The sequence below is a fragment of the Rosa rugosa genome, chromosome 4, assembly GCF_958449725.1.
Source record: "Rosa rugosa chromosome 4, drRosRugo1.1, whole genome shotgun sequence".
Classification (NCBI taxonomy): domain Eukaryota; kingdom Viridiplantae; phylum Streptophyta; class Magnoliopsida; order Rosales; family Rosaceae; genus Rosa; species Rosa rugosa.
This window is the reverse complement of record NC_084823.1, coordinates 49691881-49714795: the sequence shown is the minus strand read 5'-3', so window position 1 is coordinate 49714795 and position 22915 is coordinate 49691881. Positions and strand designations below refer to the sequence as shown.

Sequence of the window (22915 nt, the reverse complement as noted above, 5' to 3'; positions counted from 1 at the left end):
GTGAAGTGGTCTCATTGAAGAAATTACTTTGACTTACCTTACGCTTCATGCTGTATAGGGCAAAATTCTATGCTTCATGTTGTATAGGGCAAGGAATTAGCTCGACGAACTAAATGAGAGCATTGAACTGAAATTGCTTATGAATTACAACATGATATATTGCCCAAGACAAATGAAATAATGGCTGGCATGTTAGCCCATACATTATGCATTCCCTCATAACTGGGGACCTGCGGTTATGATATTACAACAGAAATTGCTCCAACTATGATACACAATCATCTTGTTTTTGTTTGTAATTTTTCCAATGAACATAAAAGGCACGATTAATCCCAAGTGGGCACAAATGCACAACCTTGTTTAGACATCTCCATGTGATAAACTTAATTAGAGCATATGTATCTCGGTGGCAGGTAAATAGCTGATGCATTCCTGTTCCGACTGTTGTTCTGTGTTGTTAACAGATCGAGAACCACTAGAACTAGGAGAAATACCAACGCTATCAATTGTCATTGCCTCCCCCGAGGACGAGCTGATTGCATCGTGAGCTCTCCTAAATTTAGAAAAGAGGTAGAGAACAGACACCTCTGTACTCCTTGGCTGCTTTGAGGTGCCCGCAGAATTACAATCACTCGAACTTATTGAACTTGTTTCTGAAGAACAATCTGTATCTAATGTGACAACCTCCTCCTGTGGGGAGCTGGCAACCAAATCAGGAGAGCTTGAAGTTCCCGAGGAAACACAGTTCACCTCTATGTTCATTGGCTCCGAGTCAGGAGAACTTGAATTAGAACCAGCATCTACCTCATTAGAGCACGGACTTAGATTACGTTTTGAACCCAATTTAAGCTTCATCAGTGTAGCCTCTACATCACAGAAAAAGAGAAGTTAACGACAGCGATTCTGTTACTGAACTAGTAACTCCAAGTAACATTCTACACCACAAATGTCCCTTTTACTAATTGCCAAGGTACATATACAGCATAGTGAACAACTGGAAACAGTTTCAATACAACTGTTTTTACGTGTAAGGAAGCATTCTAGTCACATACACAGAAGAACTGGAAACAGTCTCAATTGCACTGTTTTAAGTCCAAGCAAGCATTTTCAATCATTCATTGTACACAGATCTGAACCCACTACATACTTCACCGTGAGGTGACTGACAGTCACCGCTGCGCATCAATGGCTTTTTCAGCGATTTACACTACACTACAGTTCTTCTCCTGTATAAAGATCCATGGAACTTGCAGGGGTGAAATATGCGGTGGGGTAGAACTCTAAGTCTAAGTTCCTCTTAAAATCAAGTGTTGCAAGCATTACTAGGAGATGCCCATTGAGACAAACTATCAAACAGGTGGTGGGCAAAAGTAAATGGCGCCCAGTAACAATCTCAAGGACAAGGAAAGCTACTTAAAACGCTCAAGGCGTTCGTGATCAACATTATTGAGTAAAATTCAAACACACCCACAACAGAAAATGAAAGCGTGATAGAGAAAATGAGAAAAGAGCAGGGCCGTTTGTTACCGTAGATGGAGAGAGAATCGTCCTTGAAAATCTTGGAAGGCGGCCTCTCCAAGCTGTCGGCCGGACAGGACGAGGCTCTTACTCTCCCAAACATAGCTGCCGCTGCCGAATCTGATTCTCCTCTCTCTCTCTCTCTCTCGCTCGCTGTGACGGGAGAGAGATAGAGATAGATCTGAATCACTGAATCCTCAATTTGAGGAAAGATTGAAAGTAATGGCGCGCCAAAGACTCGAACTGAGGGCGGGAAGCGTGCTTTTGGGACTCTTTCAGTTTGGGCTGGGCCATTTCATCAGCCCAATCGGAGGCTTCACTAGTTCACATTTTAATATTTTTGTGGGAATTGCCGACGAATTTAACATCCCTCATGAATTTCATCTTGGTGAACTTGTGGAGGTCCCGATTACTGTTGGGAAGACTCCGAAGAAAAAGGGTCGACCTAAGGGTCGTCGGAATAAGCCAAAGTCTCAAGATGGAGAGCTGGAGAGCAAAAAGACCAACCTGATGCCGAGGTTGTTGGATGCTGAGGAGCCTGAGGCAAAGACCAACTCCGACCCCAGGGGAAGGAGAAGGTACTTGCTTAAGGTACAAAATTTCAAGACATTCTGAACTTCAAGCCTTCTCAAGTGGGAGTGACCTCTATATACTTTCTAAGATGTTTCTAGTTGATATGTGTACCACAATTGAGTGCTGGCAGATTAGACTAGATGAATGATTTTACCTTAGGAAGTGAGATTATTCTTGCTTAGTTTGTTGGCTTGCTGTTTCAGCGAGCGACCATTTAGACTTTAATGAGTTTAGGTGTGACTTAGATAGGATATTCGGTTATTCCGGCTCTTCTTATGTAAGTTCTGTTAGACTCTGGTCTGTTTATTCATGGCTTTGATATCTAATAAAATCAAATCCTTTCAAAAAAAAAAGAGGCTGATAGATATGGAAGGAACGGCTTTGCCGATGAACTATTTGTAGCCAAGGGTCATGTGTAAATTCTATTTGTTATCTACTTTGCATCTAATGCATAGACGAGTTCGATTTAAGGACGACAAGTTGTTGCATAGTAACTCAAAAAAATAAAATAGAAAAATGGTTTTCTATACGACAAATGAGATCCCCTTGTATTTAAGCTTCTTCAAGAAATAAAACATTTCAAATAATGCAACAGAGACATTTTTTCTCCCTCTCTTTGACCTCTTAAAACAACTTTGCAAAGCCATTGAAGAGCTTGTGCCTTGTGCCGAAATATAATGTTTACAGAATTTACGCACCGGTTGATTTGAATTTTCAATCATCGTGGATAGTTTCAAGTTTCAACCAGATATTAGAACAATCCAAACACTATATTAGCCAGCAAGCTACCTCTTCTCACAACACAATCAGTTTCTCCAGAGTAACCTTAATAAACCACCTCTACGACTTCTACCCTTGATATCTTTACCTGGTAGTTCGGATGTTCAAGAAAGAAGACATTAGCTCGAGGGCAGTATTCAAACATCATACTGAAATTGAAGAAATTTCATGCACACGTCTCCCATTTTATATGGTGTAGGAGTTTGAAAGCTCACCTTTTAATCTCCCAGCACGAAACAGAGCTTCTTCTGCAATGGGTCTCCATTGTTCTGCACATGAGTAGTTGATTCCCAGTCCAACACTAAGCCCTCTCAGCAGATGCACTGTTCGAAGTACAGAAAACAACTCCTCTGGAAAAGCCTATCAGAGCAAGGGAAAAGAATGAAATAGTATGTGGTCAATCACGACTCAGAAGGAGATTGGAAACCAAAATGATTAGGATCGGAATACAGAATAATCTCCTTGATTAGTTGATGATCGATCACACATACATGAGGTGATGCAAATTAAGTTGAGAAAATTCGGAACTTAAGCACACCTGAACTGCAATCTTTTTAATAGAAGATTCCTCCGAAAAAGGCTGCAACATCGTCACTCCAGGGGGTAATTTCGTGTCAAACATTGTCTCGGCCAACTTCAACATTTCCTTCTGTTCATTTTCACACGTGCTCAAGGTTTCTATGCCAAGCTCCCTGTAAAAAGGAACAGAGTAGTAAGATATGCATACACTGGGTCAAACCTGAAAGCAACTTAGACTCTCTTCCCATTTTGACAAGCTAACTGACGATTCATAATACATCAGATATCGCAAGAACAAGATTGTTTACCTATAGCTCTCCAAGGCTCTTACAGGGTCACCATCAGCTATGGCAAGAACAAGATTTGCATAACCAAGTCTCAACTCATCTGGGAGATCTTTCACTTGGCCGTAGTCGAGCAACGCAACCTAACTTGGAGGAATTACCAATAATAAGTCAGTTAAAATTCAATAAAAGGACAATACTGAAACAGCTTATTAATTAAGATGAGAACAGTAAACATCTTTCAGGCCAAATGAATACAGTTGGAACAAAGCCGTAAAGGTAAAAGGAAAACAAATTGGTCGTCACTTACCTCTGAACCTTTACAGATTAGGATATTTCCTGGGTGGGGATCTGCATGGAAGAAACCATTCTTCAGAATCATTTGTCCATATGCTAGTGTCAAACTTCGGAGGATTTTCCTGCATTTTTTAGGAAGTTTGATAAATTGAATGCTCCATTTCTTATGAAAGTAGGAAAAAAAAATGAGACTTTGGTACGAACTAGACTAGAGAAAATTTTGTGGGAATCTTCATGATAACCAAGCGATATCTAGCTTGAGAAGTCGAAGACAGGGAAAGCCTTGAGGGTAATGAACTCAGGAAAGATGCTCTCTCAACTAAAGTTGGTTAAGTTCCAAATGTAGCAAATTTTAGCAAATGAATGGGAGGATAAGACAGGAACCAAATAGATAGGTAACAAAGGAGCAAAATACTGAAAAGTTAAAATGATTTTTTCGCTGATACAAAGAAATGAAACACTTTCTGCACAAAAATTGAATATGTAATTACATGGCTCCAAATTTGATGAAGGGGTGATAAATTAAATACTAAAACAAAGAGATACAAACTTACTGCAAACTAAATGCAATTTATAGAAAACATATAGATAAAAAGGAATGCATACTCTCTGTACAGACTAGAAGCTTACTGCTTTGCCGCGGCTGCAACCTCACCACTAGGATTTATACCCCTTTTCGCAATTTCATCACCAAGATTCAGGATTGGTATTCCATCAATATATTCCATAACTAAGACTCTCCTAATAAACAAAAAACATTTTCATCATTGAGAGGTCCATTGATGAACTTACAGCACTTGACGAGTACTAACTACATTAAAATAGAGAGGTCAGGCGTTACACACCTAGTGACTAGGTCTCGTATCAGTCGAGGAACCACAACAGGAGTCTTTTTGTTATTCTCATACAAAAACTTTCGAATTTTTTCCATAGCATTAGCTTCCCTCATGAAGTCGAATTCATAACCAATCTTGAATTGCAAAAATAAAAGTTAGTTATTATCCATATACTAACAATTATATTTCAGACAGTATCAAATATTCCATTATTTTGGGACATATAAGGATCAGGTATATCAAGATTAAGCAGACTTAATCTGATATAATAGTGCCCACCCAAAAGTAACACTCTTGGAAGTTAAAATAACACTCTTGGAATCAGAAAAGCTGCTTCTTAAACCTCGATAAGACCAGAATTAACACTAATCCTTTAATTTTTTCAGGATATAGTCAAGCTCAATTTTAGAATCTATGGAAAAAGCAAGGATACCACTAATGAGCAAGGAAAACTGATAAAAAAAAATGTGCACCTGTGTCTCCATTTCCTTGGTTACGGAGTATAGATCAAATTTGACATCTGTCTTTTGAATGTATAAAGCAAAGGCTTGCAAGTTACGGATATCTGTCATCATTAGATCCTGAACTCCAGGATGTTGCACCTATTATGAACCACGAGAAATTAGAATTTTACAGAACACATGGAAGCCACAGAATTTTTGAAGTTCTCTCACCTTGACAACAATATCACTCTTATCACCTCTCAATCTTGCTCGGTGAACCTAGTTAGAGCACAAAAAAGAGATCAGTTACAAATGTATATGCTTACATAAGCACCGTAATACATTTCCAGTATAATTCCCTCCCACACAGAACAGGTAAAGAGCTTTGAAGCATTCTGAAGTGTTCTTAACTCTTCCTTAATGGTAGTATCTTTCAACAAATTGTTCGATCGTGAATGTTTGAGATACATTACACACTTACAGAAAACCATAAATATCACGATTCTTTGCTCAGTCATGTGCTTGGTTTCAGACTGTTTCTCAATCTAGAAGGTAAGGATACTAACTATCATATTCAATTTTGTATTGCAATTTGTACAGTATCCCTCGATTATATCAGGCAGCTGAAACTTCCCATGAATAGAATAAGTACCTGTGCAATCGAAGCAGAGCCAATAGGATCCACATCGAATCTCTCAAACAGTTCGCCAACACTTCGACCCAACTCAGTTTCCAGCATAAGTTGAACGGCATCAAATGGTGTTGCAGGAGCGTGATCACACAATGTAACAAGCCTTTTCACCCATGCAGCTGGGGCCAAGTCTGGCTTCCCAACAATTTGGGCAACCTAATCGAAATCCCATCCAAGCCAATTCAGCATTCAGCAAAAATATTTCAAAACCAAAATATCACTAATAATGCATTCAAGGTTCTTTATGGGGTGTCCAATATAAAATTAGGTGGAAAACACAAAGGGACAAAACCACTGTTTTGATCAATCATTCCTCATTTGAACTCTGTAACCTCATAAACAACAAGAACCGAGCTTTTGTTCTATCATGTATCCAATACAAAACACTAAATATCAATTAAAGCCCCAAAACCCTTGTCAATTTCCCAACTTTCTCCCCTAAAATCACAACCAGTGGCTCAATAAGTGAAAGTAAACAGACAATTCATCAAGCAACAACCTTGAGGAAGAAACCGCCCATGTCCGAACACATAGCATATATCTTGTCGGCCGCAACTTCATGTTGCCTCTCCCACATTTCCTCTTGTTTCTTGGCATCCTTCACAAAACTCACTCGCAGCTGAAACACCTGTCCACACCCGACAAAACCCATCAACCCAAATCAACAAACACTCCATTTAGTCCATTGCATGCATTAAAATGAACTAGCACATCAACATTGAGATAAAAGAGAGAGAAAGAGGGTACCTTGTAGCCGGTGTAGATATCAACGGCTCGAGCCCAGAACTGAAAGGAGCGTTCCCAAGGCCTGAATTGGGTGGCCAGCTTCTGCCGAACATCTTTGAGATCAATAGGAGGCAGAGGAAGCATAGTTGTTATCGTTGCTGAATTGGGTTCTGGATTTTCTTTCTTCTCTGTTGTATTGGATTTTATAGAGTAATCCTAATTCTTCTGCACACATGTAAAGAGTGTGCAATCAACTCATGGCTTCAAACATCAAAATGAGAATGAAATATCTTTCAGTTGAGGAAATGTGGCTGGAAGAGCACACAAAGTACGAGCTGAGTCAGCAGATGAGTGAAGTAGAAGGTTGGCAAGTGCTTGGCTTCAGTGACGCTTGTAACTCTAGCGTCTAGACCAAAGGGACAAAGTGCTCCAAATTCCCTTATTCATTTTCTCCTCTTTCTCTTTTTTCTTTTACTTTTACCTTTTCTTTTCCTATGTAAATTCGTCAGGCTCGAATTTTAGTTTTTTTTTTCTTCTTCTTCATGGGGTTGAAAAATATTTTAAGGCATCAACCATTGTAGTATGATACCATATGTAGTCTTTTTTTTTTTTTTTTTGGTTTGAGGTTGGTATGTTAGTCTAATAACAGTGTGTTATATTCAGTACGAATTTCACTTCGTAGTATAATTCTACACCTTGTTAATGAGGTTATCGTTTTTCTATATTTTCTTTTTAAGTAGGCACAAATAAACGAGCCCATTATGGTATCAGAGTATGCTTCTTGTCTTTGATCACGTGCCAAAGCCGGTGTCCTATGACGGCCCAAAATGAACCACCAGTGTTCTGTGACGACCTAAAATGGACCACTATAATGACGTTTTCTTGTTAGGCGATCCTATCAAATTATTGCAGATAGAAACACACTAGGGCTAAACACACCAACCACCACAGGTGGTCGAGTTGGTAAGAGCCTCCGAGTGTGGAACTCTCACACCCGGGTTTGAATCCCGCCAACGCTTATTGGAGTTAAATCCCGATATATTCTTGGTAGCCAGAGGGGAGGAAGCGTTCTGACATGATCTCTCGGCACGGATTAGTCTCTGGGCCTAGGAAGCCTTTGAGGAACCGTGTGATCTAGATAAAAAAAAAAAAAAAAAAAAAAGGCTAAACACACCGATAAAAGGTTGTATGTTTTCTCAACTCTGTAGGAATTATTCTGAAATGTTCTAAAAAAAATAAAATTGCCTAAGATCATGATTTTTACCAAAAATAGCCCACAGTTTTTTTGGCCAAAATCGCATGTTTTATTGTTTCACCAAAATTTCCCACCCTAAATCATGATTTTTAAGCAATTTTACAACTGACGAAACTTATAAATCTCACATTTCCAATGGTGTTCACCAAAATTTCCCAAATTAAATCATGATTTTTAAGTAATTTCTCGATCAAAAAAAAAAAAAGGCTAAACACACCGATAACCCAACCTCTTTTCTCAACTCTGCTTCCGAAATGTTCTCAAAAAAAAATTGCCTAAGATCATGATTTTTACCAAAAATAGCTCATAGTTTTTTTGGCCAAAATCACATGTTTTATTGTTTCACCAAAATTTCCCACCCTAAATCATGATTTTAAAGCAATTTTACAACTGACGAAACTTATAAATCTCACATTTCCAATGGTGTTCACCAAAATTTCCCACATTAAATTATGATTTTTAAGTAATTTTATAACTGACAGAACTCATAAATTTCACATTTTCAGTAGTCAGTTATTGACCAGAGAACCTGCATTCAATTGCCCTTAGATGTAACTAAAAAAACGAGGTTCAAGAACCCTAAGAGAAAAAGAGAACCCTAAGAGAGAAAGCCCGCTCGTCCGGCTGCGCCGCCATGCTTGCCTTGGCCTCTGGCCTCGTCGGCGTGTGTCGAGTGCGACCGGACGGGATATTGATGTAGATGATCCGAGTCGGGGGTTGGGAGGCCTTCCTTTTCATTGTTTTCAGGTGGCGGCGGTGGTTGCACAGAAGAAAGGTGCGTGGCCGAGGGTGGTTTTCCGTCGTGTGGCTGAGGGGCGCAATCGATCTGGATTCCGGGTTTGTGGATGGATCCGACTCACAGATCTTGTGGAGTTTGGATGTGATGTGGTTTCGGATCGCATAACAGCAGGGGGCGGAGGGAGTCACAGCGCAGGGATCGTTTTGCTCGGGCTCTTGAGGGATGGGGTTGTGGCGGTGGGCGATCTGATCTGCTGGTGTTCTGCCGACGGTGTATGTTCTACAGTCGTCTGGGTCCGACAGCAACGGCGCGGTGGTCTGAGAGGTGCAATGGTGGTGGACGGGCTGGATGTGGAAAGTGGGCTGGGGTCGATGCTTGGACTCTCTCGGCTTTGTTCCAAAGGTTATTTTTCTGGTGCGGTGACGGTGCTTGTTCGTCAAGGGCAGCGTTGGGATGGTGGTGGTGCAACTGGATCGGGTTTGCCTAGTGGCGGGCTTGGCTGTTACCAAGTTTTGGATGGCGAAGGAGCGAGGGAACTGTGGTCACGGCGGTCAGTGGGAGTTGGGATGATGGAGCCGCAGTTAGGCCGGGTCTGTGGTTTTTTGGCCCAATCTGGGAAACAGTTTGGTGTTTTGGTGTTTTTTTCTTTCATTGTTTTAGGTCGGGTGCACTGCAGGTGGTGGCAGAGACAATCATCACTTTGGCCTTCCTGAGGGTCGTTCCTGCCTAGTTTCGAGTCAGCACAAAGTCTGCCTGTGGCATAGACGAGCATTAATGGCTTTCTAGGAGGTCTTTCCTGTCAGGATTTGGGTTGGAAGTGATGGCGCTTTGGAGTAGTCGTGGGATGTAGTGGTGGGATGACGGTGTTGGGTTTTCTTTAGTCCTAGGTCTGACTGTCCAGAAATCCCCTTGATCGGGTTCGAAGCAACGACGAGTGTTGGCTTGGTCGATCAATTGCTGGCCAGGTGGATTCTGGGTGGGAGTTGGTGTTCTTGGCTGCGTCTGCTCCAACACGTTTTGTTGTTGCTGCCACTTTGTCTGGTGCCAGTTTAGTATTTTTAGTTAAGTTTTTTAGTATGTTTGGAGTCGGGGCCTAGTTTGGCTTCAACAGTGCGTCAGTATAGATGCACGTCTAAAGTGGGGAAAGTTTCGGTTGAAGCTTTTATCTCCCATTCTCATTGTAATCTTCGTTTTTATTAATGAAGTTCTTATTTGATCAAAAAAAAAAAAAAAAAAGTGCCTTTAGATGTAAATCCAACAGTTGAAAGCAAAACAACTCAACTTCAAAATAATTTTTTCCACCCTTGGATGTGATACCCTCCTCCAAAAGTAAAACAACATTATAAATTACAATTAATATTACAATGATGATAGTAAGGAAGCTACCCACTACCCAACAAGACGAACACATCAGCCCTAGATAGAGTTCTAGAAGCACAACCCTCCAATGAAATTCATAAAATATAATTTAAAAAGGGGCATCTAGTAGTACATGAAATATAGGAAGAAACAAACAATTAGGATTGCAGAGAAGCATCGACATACCTCGGTGAGAGACGCAACAAAAATGGAGGTAAGGAAACTAAGCTACTGAGAACGATGGCAGAGCGCACTCTATTTTTTATTTTTATGCTTAGATTTATTTATTTATTTATTTTTTTTTTTGAAAGGCTTAGATTTATTTTTATGGGTGATGTGAATTTGGATTTAATTTATTTTTGTGGGCACGAGCTACATTCAGCGGTGGACCCTTGGCAGCTTCAATCTATCATCTAGGACATCAGACATCTTGCTTCTAGCTTCAATCAATAATAATAAAAACTGAGAGATAAAATGTCCATCGTACGATATATCTACACAAATGTGAATAGTCAATAAAATGAACTAATTTATGTAATTGACAAAGTTGCTATAATTGAGTTTAGAAAGGTCAAATGTATGTGGTAATTTCCCACGAGCTACATTCGGCTGTGGACATCAGACATCTTGCTTCTAGTTTTATCTCAGTTGCTTTTAGGTTTTAGCCACACGCTAAGAGAAGTCAACTTTGTAGCCAATCCTCTTATATTATAGGGGTCATCATGGGCCGGGCTAGGGCCGGCCCTACCCTAAATTTTAGGGTTTAGGGTCGGGTCGGGCCGGGCCGGGCCTAGTCAAAGTCAACAAAATTTAGGGCCGGGTAGGGTCGGGCCGGGGCTTAAATATGCTAATCCTTACCCGCCCGAAAAGCCCGATCCGTTAGGGCCGAAAGGGCCGGGTCGGGCCGGCCCTCAAATAGGGCCGAAATGGGCCAAAAAGGGCCTTATTTTGTTTAACAAAAAAAAAAACATTATTTTTTTCTTCTCAAAATATGGCTTAATGGTATATATTGGTGATAAAAGACTCATTGTTTTTTATTGAACATATTTTATATTCATATAATACTTGTAACTTATAACATTTATTAATATTACTTAAGATGGTTATATTCAATTAACTATCTATATAAATCTCCCAATATTAATTGTTGTGTAACAAAGAAAATAGAAATTAAAGAAAACAAAACTTATGAAATCAATTACAAAGAAAGAGATAAATTGCATATTGTAGAAAAAAAGAGAAACGTAATTAAAAAATAGAAAAAATAAAAAAAAATTATGGCTTATTCGGGCGGGCCAAAAATTTCGAAATGGAAATTGATCAATCTGACAATGCTCATGGAGGGTAACAAGCCTAATAAACTAGTTATACTACATTACAAGGCATATAAGGATTATGTGCGATCCAAAAATTTTGAAATGAAAATCGACCGATCTGAAAATTCTCATATGTTTATACAACATTGATAGGTATTGTGTAAAGAAATTAGGCCGATCTGCCGTGAATAAGGCGTCCAACGTAGCGGTCAACGCTTTGCACAAGCAAACCTCCCTAAGGGGAGCGGCACCATGCGCGGACAAACGTTGCGGAATTTTGACATCCGTAAGTAGACCCCCTACCCATGAGAGTGTGGGAGCTGAAAGATCTAAAAAAGTGAATTGCCAAGGACCGGTTAAGAGCATATTTGTTTTATGTTCTATTTAGGGTATTGAGTTGACCGGGTAGATCGAGGTCCAACCGAAGGCGGAAATTGCTGAAATTTCTACCACTAACATATATTCATATGAAAACAACATCCAGCGGTTCATTTTAAAAAATTTCATTTCGTCCCCCATTTTGCTCATGGAGGGTAACAAGCCTAATAAACTAGTTATACTACATTACAAGGCATATAAGGATTATGTGCGATCCAAAAATTTTGAAATGAAAATCGACCAATCTGAAAATTCTCTTCCTATGCCTTGCTTTTTTCTTTTTTTTTTTGAGGGGGAAGACGACAACTGTAACTAACACACCCACCCATGCAGTGTATCCCAGCATAGCCAGACTAATCACTGCACCGCAGACGCACGAACCTTAGGTGTTTCAACAAACCCAGGTCCCTCTAATCTGCTGGCCACGGGGTGGAGCTGGGAATCGAACGCTAGACCTCGGGTTCCAGACTAGCTAGGCCGCTCGACCAACACACCACACCACGTGGTTCTCTTCTCTTCCTATGCCTTGCTTCTTAAGAAAGCATTAAAAAATATTTTTATAATTCACGAAACACTTGAACTATATTCATCCGATATTAATTGTCATTGAAAACTAACAAGACTTCGATTTTTTTTTTTTTTTTAGACTTTGATTGTCTGAAAGCGTCTTCAATAGTTATATATAATCACATATTAATTTACACTAGGTCACTAGCTAGCTCTCTATATTAATTTGTAGGATATGTTCCTTGCTGGGACGGATACCACAGCGACGCTTCTAGAGTGGGCAATGGCTGAGATTTTAAAGCACCCGAAGGTCATGATCAAATTGCAGAATGAAGTAAGGGGTGTTAACAAAGCTGGAGAAGACATATTAACAGAGGATGATTTGGTTCATATGCACTACTTGAAGGCGGTGATCAAGGAGACTCTTCGCTTACATCCTCCACTTTCACTGCTATTGCCTAGAATAGTAGAATGTCAATGCAAGATGTGAAAATAAACGGTTACAACCACTACAAGAATAAGTTAATCACACGACACTCATCACACGACACATGAGTTTTTGCTGTCGTCTGAGTTAGTCAGACGACAGATTTTTTAAATCGGTCGTCTCATCTCTACTCATCCAACACATGATCATTTAGTAAATTTGAGAGATTTCAGACGACACTAACAAGGACACCTGTTGTCTGAATAACGAAAAAAAAAAAACAAACAATAATTAATTTATATTTATTTTTTTCCCCTCTCAAAACACCCAAAACCTAGCAATAAACCCGAGTTCCCTCCCTTAGCTAAAAATTAGGGTTGACTCTCCCTCCCAAATTGCTCTCGGCCTCCCTCCGACTGACCATCGCTCTCACCCTCAATCACCATCGCTCTCACCCTTAATCCCCCTCACCCTCTCAACCTCACCGACCGTAGCTCTCCACCTCGCTCTCAGTCGATCTCAGCGGGTTTTTCTTACTTCAAGCTCTGATACAACAAGGCCCAGCATATAATTTGTAGAAGTAAGGAGAGAAACGAAGAAGGAACAGATCGGCAAACTAATTGCAGACCCACTCAGGCAACGATTAAAGCAGAGAGAAGAAGACTCTAGGAGCAACTGGAGTTCAAGAAAGCTGTCAAAGGCGCAAATCAAGGTCCAATTTCAATGCTTTAATTATCCAATTTCTGAAATTTCCAATTGGGTTTCGCGATTTTGATTGTTATTGAAAACCTAATTGCAGTTCTGTTCATTGCTTCTGGAGACGACGATACGATTAAGTGCAATTTGGTGGGCTTAACTCTCCTCTCCATTTTGCTGCAGCTAAAGGGCACAACGAGGTCGTTTTGGGTTTTCTTTTTTTCTTTTTCTGGGTTTGCTTCCCATTTGAAATTGATGACCGTTTGATTTTTCTGATTTTGGTTATTTTCTGGCTTTGATTCAGATTATTTCATTGCTTTTGGAGAATGGAGCTGATGTAAACTCCAGAAATTGGATAGTGGTGGTTGGTGACTTCTTTTGGATTGGCAATTGGATTGGTAAATGAAGCTATCGTGTTCACCCTGTTTTCCGGGAGCATAACCCGGAATTATTGATTTGTTAGATCAAGGCTGACATCAGTTTTGTGGTTGAATTTTCTTGTCTAATTTCAGTGCTCTTGGAATATGTTTTAACTGTTTTAAAGGTCAGATTTGAAGAAAATGCTCTGATGCTCATCCGTAGAATTTGAACTTTTGGCATGAATTTGTTAAGTGTCACATATCAATGTCATTAGCATGATTAGTCTTTTCATTCTTATGGAGCAGCTAATCTTTCAGGATACATATACATGTTTAGTCTAAATGGAAATTGAACCAGATTATATAGATATATGTTCCTTGTGAAAACATATGCATGAAAGTAATGAACAATGACAATAAGTTTTCACTTTCTTTTGAAGTGAAATTGTGGACTTGAGAGGGGAAAATAGGTCACACCAATTTGTAAGCATTGCTCTATTTCGAGAAGTTATATTTGCGTGGATAGAAATTAAAACCATCTCTTGGTCACCACCTCCTAATAGGAAAACTGGATTAGGGAGACCTGGTAGAAATTTATTTGTTGCAGGTTTCAGCTTCTTAACTACAGAGAGAGATTTGGAAAGGAAGTTCTCTAGGTTTGGCCGAGTACAAGATGTTCGTATTGTTAGAGACAAGAGGTAATTCTGCTGTTTTTAAGTGCATTCAATGGGCTGTTTGTCATTTGTTAATGCATTTCACGACGTTAACTATAACCATAGTTATTTTTGATTGGCAGCTGATCAGCAGATACCGTTTATCAGTAGCAGCAAGGTCAATTGTATTGCTCATCTATTCAGTCTGCTTTCAAGGTATCACCCTTTATGTGCGATCTTGCATCTTGATTAATTGTGAATTATGTCATGTACTATTACAGTTCTGATTCCTTAGCAATGATCTACCCGTATTCCTGGTTTAGATTTTGCTGTCTTTAAATAAATTAGTTTCTGTTTTGAAATTTTGTCATAACTGTTGAGCTTTTGATTGAAATTCTGAATTCTTCCTTTATTTTTCTGCCATTTTTTTCATATTGGTTATGAATGTCAAGAAACAAACTTGATCCAACTGAATTCATTCTAATACAACATGTACAATAGGATGCGCTTGAATATAGATACCAAAATCACATTAGAAGGGTGACTATATTTTATCTCAGGTCATTCACAGTTACTTTTGTATGCAAAGTGATAGGAATGTAATGACCATATGTAGATATTAAAAAAATAAATAAAAATTCAGACACTTTATCAAGTGACTAATGGAGAATAACAAGCTTAGATGACAGTCAGAAACAATAGTATTAGTGAACTGAGCATCCTGAATGGTTAATGTGATGGAGGCCAGCTACATACCCCTCATTTCTATACCCCTTATACCTGTAATTATATTTTGGTCTTTACATTTTCTATCACTCAGTTATACATTTATTGTCAGTTTCTTCATTCTGACACACAAAGCAGCTCTCTCTTTACGAATTTATTTATAAAACCAAGAAGCTAAATAATTTTTTCAGTCATTTTATATGTCTGTTCCAACTTTTTACAGTATGAAACAAACTATTGCAAGATACAACAAGTGTGACGAGTCTTCAGAGACCGCTTTGGTAGAATCAATGGCAGAGGGACTGTTCTGATTCTTTTTTTGAGGTATCTACATAGTGATCTGAGGTTTGGTGTGTCTATTTGAAAACAGAAGAAAAAGTTATATATATAAATAAACCTGGGATAAACTTCTGTAAAATTTGACTTCTCCCTGATACTTTAAAAAATATATATACTACAGCTTGCCCTATGTGCAGAAAAATTGCAAGAGATTTGACAGAAGCATCATTATCAGGTGCAGGATTGTGTACGGTAGCAGCTCTTGCCATGATGTTTTTAACTTGGAATGGTAAGTAGTTCGTATCTCTTTAATTGGTTATTTATCACTGCATATTACTCAAATTCAACTGAATGGGCATTTAGTGGCCCCTTCTTTTCCTTTAATTTGATGTTTAGTCTAATGTTCTGTAGAAATTTTTTTTTTTGTTAATTTCCTTTGCTTTTCTCTTTTGACAGTTTTTTTTCTTTCCTTATTTCTACTGCTCTACATTCCTTTAGTTCATATACATTATCAAATTATATTTCCAATCTATGATGATTATTAGTTGGGAGCTTCTCATGTGTTTCTGTTTATTAACAAAGGGAAACAAGATCTTATAAGATCCGAACATAAGTAACAACTGCATAGGACCAAAAAAATGAACACAGGGATATTAACTAAGCTGTAGCTATGCAAGTTTTAGGATGATACTGAATGTTGGATTAGCTTGGCAGTATTGGTGGTTTGGTGCAAGAGTAACTTTATTTGTTCTTGCCTCTCTATTCCAGACATCATTCGCCATATGTATCAATCAGTTCAAAATCCGTCTGTGAATTTCAGTATTGGTGGATAACATCAGTCGCATCATGAAAAGGTAAATTAAGATATACTAAGGTAATTATAGAGAAGATCGAGTTATGTTTACCTTGGTACTAACAACATCATTTTCATCATCTGTGTTTGCAGGGATCCCACTTCCAATGTCATGACCGAGACAGAAATAGGAAGACTTTGAGAAATACAAAGGATGCTTATGCAGATTGCAGATTAAAGTTTTGAGTTTTGAAATTTTTTCTGATGCAAAGACTATTAAGGTACATTTTACATGACTTCCCAGAACCTTCCTACACCATGCATCCTACGCAAATAGAAGTTGTCTATAGATTTGTAAACTTTGGCATTAATAATACAAAACGTACTCCTTTTTCTAATGGTTGCTATTGTATGGTATATTTAGGAGGATTTATTAGCGCGGTATGTTCAGAACTCTAATCTACATGCATTTCTTTAAAATACAGGTCGCTTGAATATATGACGATACTTGGAGCGTCTGTCAAGGATCTGAACCCATGAAGTCAAGGTTGCTGTGTTGCCACTTTTGAGAGATTCTATTTGTTTCAAGTGCAGAGACAGAGACAGACTGCGAAAGAAAAAAAGGAGTGATCGATCTGGATTTATTTGACAAGAGGTGTAGAGATAGAGAGAAATTGTGAAAGCAGAAGAGGAGGAATCGGTGTTGGAGAAGAGGCTTCAAACGTAGAAGACAGGACATCAGTTGATAGCAGGTAATATAGAAAGAAGAACAGGGATCTGGGTCTGAGTTTGTTTTGGATTGCTCATCTATTTGTGTCTTTATTTTTCTTCTCATACTGAGTTTTTGTTTTGAAATGCTCCGGTGAATTGGTTTCAGACTATATTCCTGTCAGCTTTGTAGTTATCGGTTTGCTTGCATAATTGTTATCAGCTTCATAGTTGTTGCTTTCATGGTTGTGCATTGGATTATCATTTGAACAGAATTTGCAGCTCCATTCAACCTTCTCTTATCTGACTACCCCATTTTTTAATGGCAACGCACCAGAATCAGGACCAAACGAGCTTCTCATCAACAGCCGAACCAAAGGATGATACCTTTGACAATCTCATGTAAAGTAACTGGTTTGAAGTATAAATGCAGATTATTTTGTTAATAGCTAACTACCTTTGCAATTAGAGTTTAGGAACTTCGGTTAGAATGATCATTTTTTGAACAAATGTTGGTTAATATACCATACAAAAATTGGGGAAAAATGCAAACCCGCAGCATCGCGCGGGGGTAGTAGCTAGTTATTATTACTTACTAGATTGAGGTTACTTTTGGTTAGAATTGCTGGATTTGATCATATCTGGATATGGATATGTACTTTTGGAAATGTTTTGGATTGGCAATGTAAGAACAGATGTGGCATTGATATATGACAATGTTATATTTTGGATTTGTTCAGGATATGAATGTTCATATTTGCAACAATTGTGCAAAGTTAATTCAGACAACATATATAGGTCAAATAACTGTAGTTTCCAAAGGTATCACACAACTGAAGGGTTCACAAAACCATTGTCTGACAACTACTCATACAACACATCTAAAAACAGCAAATAATACATGTTGTCTGAACTTCATTTCAGACAACAGAAATAACAAATTGATGTTGTGTGATCTCCATTCCAGTAACATGTATAATAAAGTTACTGTCGTCTGATATTCAAATCAGACAACAGATATAACAATAATATGTTGACTAAGATTCATTTCAGACAACAGAAATAACAAATTGATGTTGTGTGATCTCCATTCTGATAACATGTATAATAAAGTTACTGTCGTCTGAAATTAAAATCAGACAACAGATATAACAATAATATGTTGACTAAGATTCATTTCAGACAACAGAAATAACAAATTGATGTTGTGTGATCTCCATAAGACACAACTAAAATAACAATGACGGTTGTTGGAGATTCATTTCAGACGACAGTGTCATTATAACTGTGTGGTGTGAAATTCATTTCAGACATCATGTAGTTGTGTTGCTGTTGTCTGAGATTCATATCACACAACACAGTTTTCCTAAAACTGTTGAGGTAATATAGCTTTTCTCAACAGTTAATAAATGAACTGTCGTGTGAGTTTGTAACAGACAACAGTTAAACCTAATTATTTTAATTTGGAAATATTCAGACGACACATACTTAGCTATATATGTTGTGTGAATTTTGAACAGACAATGGTTTTTAACTGTCGTCTGAATGAGGTCAATCAGACGACAGGCTACTAGACAACAGCAGCTTTTTCATTCAGACGACAGTTAATGAACTGTCGTCTGATTAACTTTGTGGTATAGTGAACATTAGAACCAATACACAAGTCATAGTGAATGCCTGGCAGATCGGGAGAGATCCCAAGTCGTACGATTACAAACCAGAGGAGTTCGAGCCAGAAAGGTTCGTGACTGTTAACAGTGGTATAAGTTATAAAGGGAATAACTTGGAATTGATTCCGTTTGGTGCTGACAGAAGATTGTGTCCTGAGATTCAGTTTGCTTTGGCTGTGGATGAGATTGTTCTAGCAAATTTATTGCACAAGTTTGATTGGACATTGCCTAATGGAGTAAGAAGCAAGGATTTAGACATGAAAGAATCAGCTGGTCTAACAATTCATAAGAAATTAATACCCGTTGCCATATCATATTTATCAGCTTAATCACTTCGGATTCGTGTATATTAAAAACATCAGATGAACTACTTTGCTTTAAGAAGTTGCTGTATTCTACCAACCCTAAAATAATCACGTTTTGTGCTTCATTTATAAACGAACAGATCTCATGCGTGACTCAACTGGCTAGCTTGGTTATTGCTCTGTTTGTCATATGTATAATTATTTTGCTTTTGTTAGGTATAATTAAGTACGTGTAACAGTCCAGTCATGGTCATTATGAAATCAAGGGTACGATTATGAATTACTATTGAGCAAGTGCCAAAGCTGGCCTCTCATATCATATGAGTATCTAATCTAACACACAGTTCTTTGTTCCAGAGCAAACACATGCAATACCGATGGAGAAGCTAAATGCATGTTATTGTTAACTTTAATCTCAGGCTTGTTGAGTGCTTTGCAAATACTTTACTAGTGCTTAAGACGGGCTTCAGCAGCTGAGCCATTCAGTCTTCTTCATCTTGTTGAAATGACTTAATTGGTTGCCTAGCTTGACAGTTAGAACCATACCATCAGCATGCGCTGCCACCACCCTGTTCATCAACTCAGCAGGGCCTTTTCCTCTGCAGAAAGCACAACCAGAGTGAAGGAAATGTTAGGATGTTGTGGTATGGGGCACCCAATTACAATTGAAGTAGAAACTATAAAAAACGAGTGGAGCACAAGATGATAGGTAAATTGTAGAAGAATTTTTACTATAGCAGAAGGATACAACAATTTCTCTTCTGCAATAAGGAGAGCACAATTGACAATACTCTCTCTCTTATAACAGGAGGAAATACACTCTAACAAAAGAAAGACAATTGAGTTTTAGGAGAAATCTCTATTTTCTCTCTAAACTCCTCTCTTTATTTCTCTCTTCTTCTTCTTTTTGAGAATTCTCTCTATTTCTCTCTGTTTTTACTCACAATATGTAATCCCCACTCTATAACATAGGTCCTCTATTTATACTAGATAGAGGCAGTTACAACTAGCTTCTTAAAGCCTAAGAATCTTACCTATAGGTGAGTTGTAATTGCAACATTACAACTATCATATGCTGAAAAACTGCCACCATTTTTGACTTCTCAAGAACTTAAGTAAGAAGTAAGCCACTATTTTTGACTTCTCAAGAACTTAAGCAAGAAGTAAGAGGCAAAAGTGACTTTACTGCCACAGGAAAGTGGTCGGTCAGCGTGCAAATCAGTCCGAAGAATGGTGCAGTCGCCTCCAATAAGCTTGGGATTCTCTCACTCACCACTCACCACATGCATCGCCTCCAGTTCATCCTCTCCCCTTCCACCACCATGGAAATGGTGCTTATAAGCTGATGATGTATAAAATTAAAAGTCTAAATTAATGGAAGCCAATAACAGCAATAAATTTAAAATACCCACTCAAAGATTGATTCTCCCTAGCTTTGTACTTGATCAATTAATAGTTTTGATTTCTTCAATTCTAAGTTTGATTTTGCAACAGAAATTAGGGGAACATAGAGAGAGAAATGATGGTATCAGTTTGACTAGACCCAAAACGTTGTAAACCTAGTCTTCCTCCCCGTTGTTTTCTCACTCTATTTCTTAGAGAGAGTAAGAGGGAGCAAGTGTGGTGAACTTCTTTTTTTTTTTACCTTATTACTGTCCTCTGTCTTTACCGCGTGGAAATGTCCACATTATCCCTCCGTTATAACGGCCGTTTGGGTTGTAAGTTGCGGCCGTTGTATTCTAGACTACCTCTCCACACAATCGTTTGTGGTCGGACTAACATGTTGTAGAGCTTTCTACTGTCTTCTTTTATTTGTATAACTCATATATTATATTATAGCTAGAGGATTCCATAAATAAACAAATAAAAGAAGATAGGTTTCAATAATTAAACAACACCGTTGCAAAAACAGTAAAAAAATTAAATAATCAACACTACATGATAAACAGATATATATTTGTACGTGTAAGATTTAGGAAATTGAATCAGAGACCCACAAAGGATATGAAACGACTTTATCGAAAGTTATGGGTTGTCATACTCTACATTATATTAACAAGGAGAATATGGTGGTGCTTCTGGCCAAATCATTAACAAGGAGAAGTCCCAAGTTTTCATTGGGAAGCATATCATAGTCGTCGACATTCTATCTCAAATTTCTTGGGTATTCCATTATGTACTGCTCCATTCATGTACTTGGGTGCTCCAATCTTTCATGGAAAGCCTCGAGTTGCACATGTTGAAGATGACAGACTGAATAAGTTGGAGACGTCCAGCCATTGACAAAAAAAAAAAAAAAATACTCTACATTATATTGTCGATGAGAAACATAGATCATTGGTTTTGTAGGCCTCATGTTCACCAAAAAAACAAAGCATATATATTCCACATGTATTTTTTTTTTGAATAAGCATTCCTTTACCGACGCCATATTCCACGTCATTTCTGATACAGACAATTTGCACATATTTCTTGTTTCATATATTAATGAACAATCTTTATGTCACTACAATTTTATTTCATTTTTTTTTAGAATAAAAAGTTAATTTCATTTTATTATTAAATAAAAATGAAAATTTTAAAAGGAGACCAGTAAATAAAACAAAAAAATAATTTAGTTTCTTGCATAGTTTTTACTTAAATAGCTTCACCTGCTAGCAATCGAAATATCGACCCAAAACGAAAAATGGTAAGGCCTCAGTTTCCAGCACAATACAAAAGCTTGGTACTTGTAACGCATCTTGTGATGCTTCTATTAACAGAAAAAAAATTGGATTATTTTTGGGCTAAAAGTTTTAAAATCTGTAAGGGGGGCCTGATCCAACAACCGACACAGGCCTGAGTGTTGTACTGCCAAAATAAGAAGGCTGATTACTGACATCACATGCTTTCCAGATTAATTTGGGTAATTATTGATGTTCATCATTGATCATGTCGTATACAGCGTAGTAGAAAACGACAACACATTTTCTCAATCAATTTTCCCATATATTTCGCAAACCACACAGGCACATACGCATAGACAATCCATTCGGAGAAGGAGATCGCTAGGACGCTAGCTGCAAATAATGGCGGAGCTCATCAACAATGAAACTCTTTCACTTGTACTCGTCGCCGTTTTCCTCATCCTCTTGTACAAGTGGTCTTCTTCCACTTCCAGTAGTACCAAAAACTCACCACCTTCTCCACCAAAACTCCCCATCATCGGAAACCTTCACCAACTAGGCGCTCGAGGAACTCCACCCCATCGCGCACTTCAAGCCTTATCTCGAGTACATGGTCCTCTCATGCTCCTCCATTTCGGAAGCGTCCCCGTCCTCGTCGTCTCGTCGGCCGAGGCTGCCCGGGAGATCATGAAAACCCATGACCTCGCATTCGCCAGCAGACCTAAGTCCACCGCCTTCGAGAAGCTTCTCTACAACTACAAAGACGTGGCAACTGCGCCATACGGTGATTACTGGAGGCAGGTGAAGAGCATATGCGTGCTGAATCTCTTGAGCGCCAAGAAGGTTCGGTCCTTTCGTGGCGTGAGAGAAGAGGAGACCAGATCCATGATCAACAAGATACAGGAAACGTCACGACGGGGAGGAGTTGTGAACGTGAGGAAGATGCTTATGACGCTTACGAACGACGTCGTCTCGAGGGCGGCTCTAGGGAGGAAGTACTACGATGCTGGGGAATTTAAGGAGCTCTCCACCGAATTTACGGAGTTGGCGGGAAGTCTTCATGTTGGAGACTTAATTCCATGGCTTGGTTGGTTGAGCCGTCTTGGTGGTTTGGACGCTAAACTAGTCAGTTTGGCTAAACGGTACGATGAATTTTTGGATTCGGTGCTTCAAGAGCATATTGATAAAACTTCAGACACTAGCAACAGAAATGATCAAGGCCTTGATGATCAGAACGAGGATAACAAGGATTTTGTGGATGTTTTACTTGAAATTCAGCGGGAAAACTTGCTCAATTTTCCTCTTGACAGAGTTAGCATAAAAGGTGTCGTCTTGGTAACTCTCTCTCTCTCTCTCTCTCTCTCTCAGAGACGCACAGACGCACACTTTAAACTATTTTTATCATCTGCCAA

General features: G+C 38.7%; 3 protein-coding genes and 1 long non-coding RNA gene across 7 annotated transcripts in view; 2 read left to right on the top strand and 2 right to left on the bottom strand.

Moving 5' to 3' along the window:
* Window positions 1-173: 173 nt before the first annotated feature.
* LOC133745947 (uncharacterized) lies at window positions 174-1830 on the bottom strand. The gene is made up of 2 exons (XM_062174105.1): window positions 1528-1830; window positions 174-866 (listed from the first exon to the last, which is right to left on the bottom strand). The coding sequence occupies exons 1-2, from the start codon at window positions 1619-1621 to the stop codon at window positions 388-390; spliced, it is 573 nt and encodes a 190-aa protein (XP_062030089.1). The 5' UTR covers window positions 1622-1830; the 3' UTR covers window positions 174-387.
* Window positions 1831-2612: 782 nt separating this feature from the next.
* On the bottom strand, window positions 2613-7058 carry LOC133745328 (uncharacterized). Its single transcript, XM_062173385.1, has 12 exons — window positions 6689-7058; window positions 6441-6569; window positions 5903-6097; window positions 5482-5529; window positions 5281-5409; window positions 4817-4941; window positions 4602-4712; window positions 3985-4093; window positions 3699-3817; window positions 3410-3563; window positions 3087-3231; window positions 2613-2959 (listed from the first exon to the last, which is right to left on the bottom strand). Exons 1-12 carry the CDS (start codon window positions 6809-6811, stop codon window positions 2898-2900), a joined length of 1449 nt encoding a protein of 482 aa, XP_062029369.1. The 5' UTR covers window positions 6812-7058; the 3' UTR covers window positions 2613-2897.
* Window positions 7059-12785: 5727 nt separating this feature from the next.
* Window positions 12786-17601, top strand: LOC133745329 (uncharacterized). 4 transcript variants are annotated; one of them, XR_009863550.1, is made up of 10 exons: window positions 12786-13360; window positions 13448-13544; window positions 13649-14401; window positions 14500-14572; window positions 15306-15406; window positions 15543-15650; window positions 16130-16215; window positions 16308-16435; window positions 16640-16906; window positions 17200-17601. It is a non-coding gene; the product is annotated as an uncharacterized LOC133745329 (long non-coding RNA). The 4 variants fall into 4 exon arrangements; XR_009863549.1 differs by having other exon boundaries at window positions 12789-13360; window positions 15597-15650; XR_009863548.1 differs by having other exon boundaries at window positions 12790-13360; window positions 15559-15650.
* Window positions 17602-21789: 4188 nt separating this feature from the next.
* The window catches only part of LOC133745288 (cytochrome P450 736A117-like), a 2596-nt gene continuing 1470 nt past the window's right edge, over window positions 21790-22915 (top strand). The window contains exon 1 of the mRNA XM_062173346.1: window positions 21790-22838. Within this exon, the coding sequence (XP_062029330.1) occupies window positions 21906-22838 (933 nt within the window). The 5' untranslated portion in view covers window positions 21790-21905. The remainder of the gene's footprint in view (window positions 22839-22915) is intronic.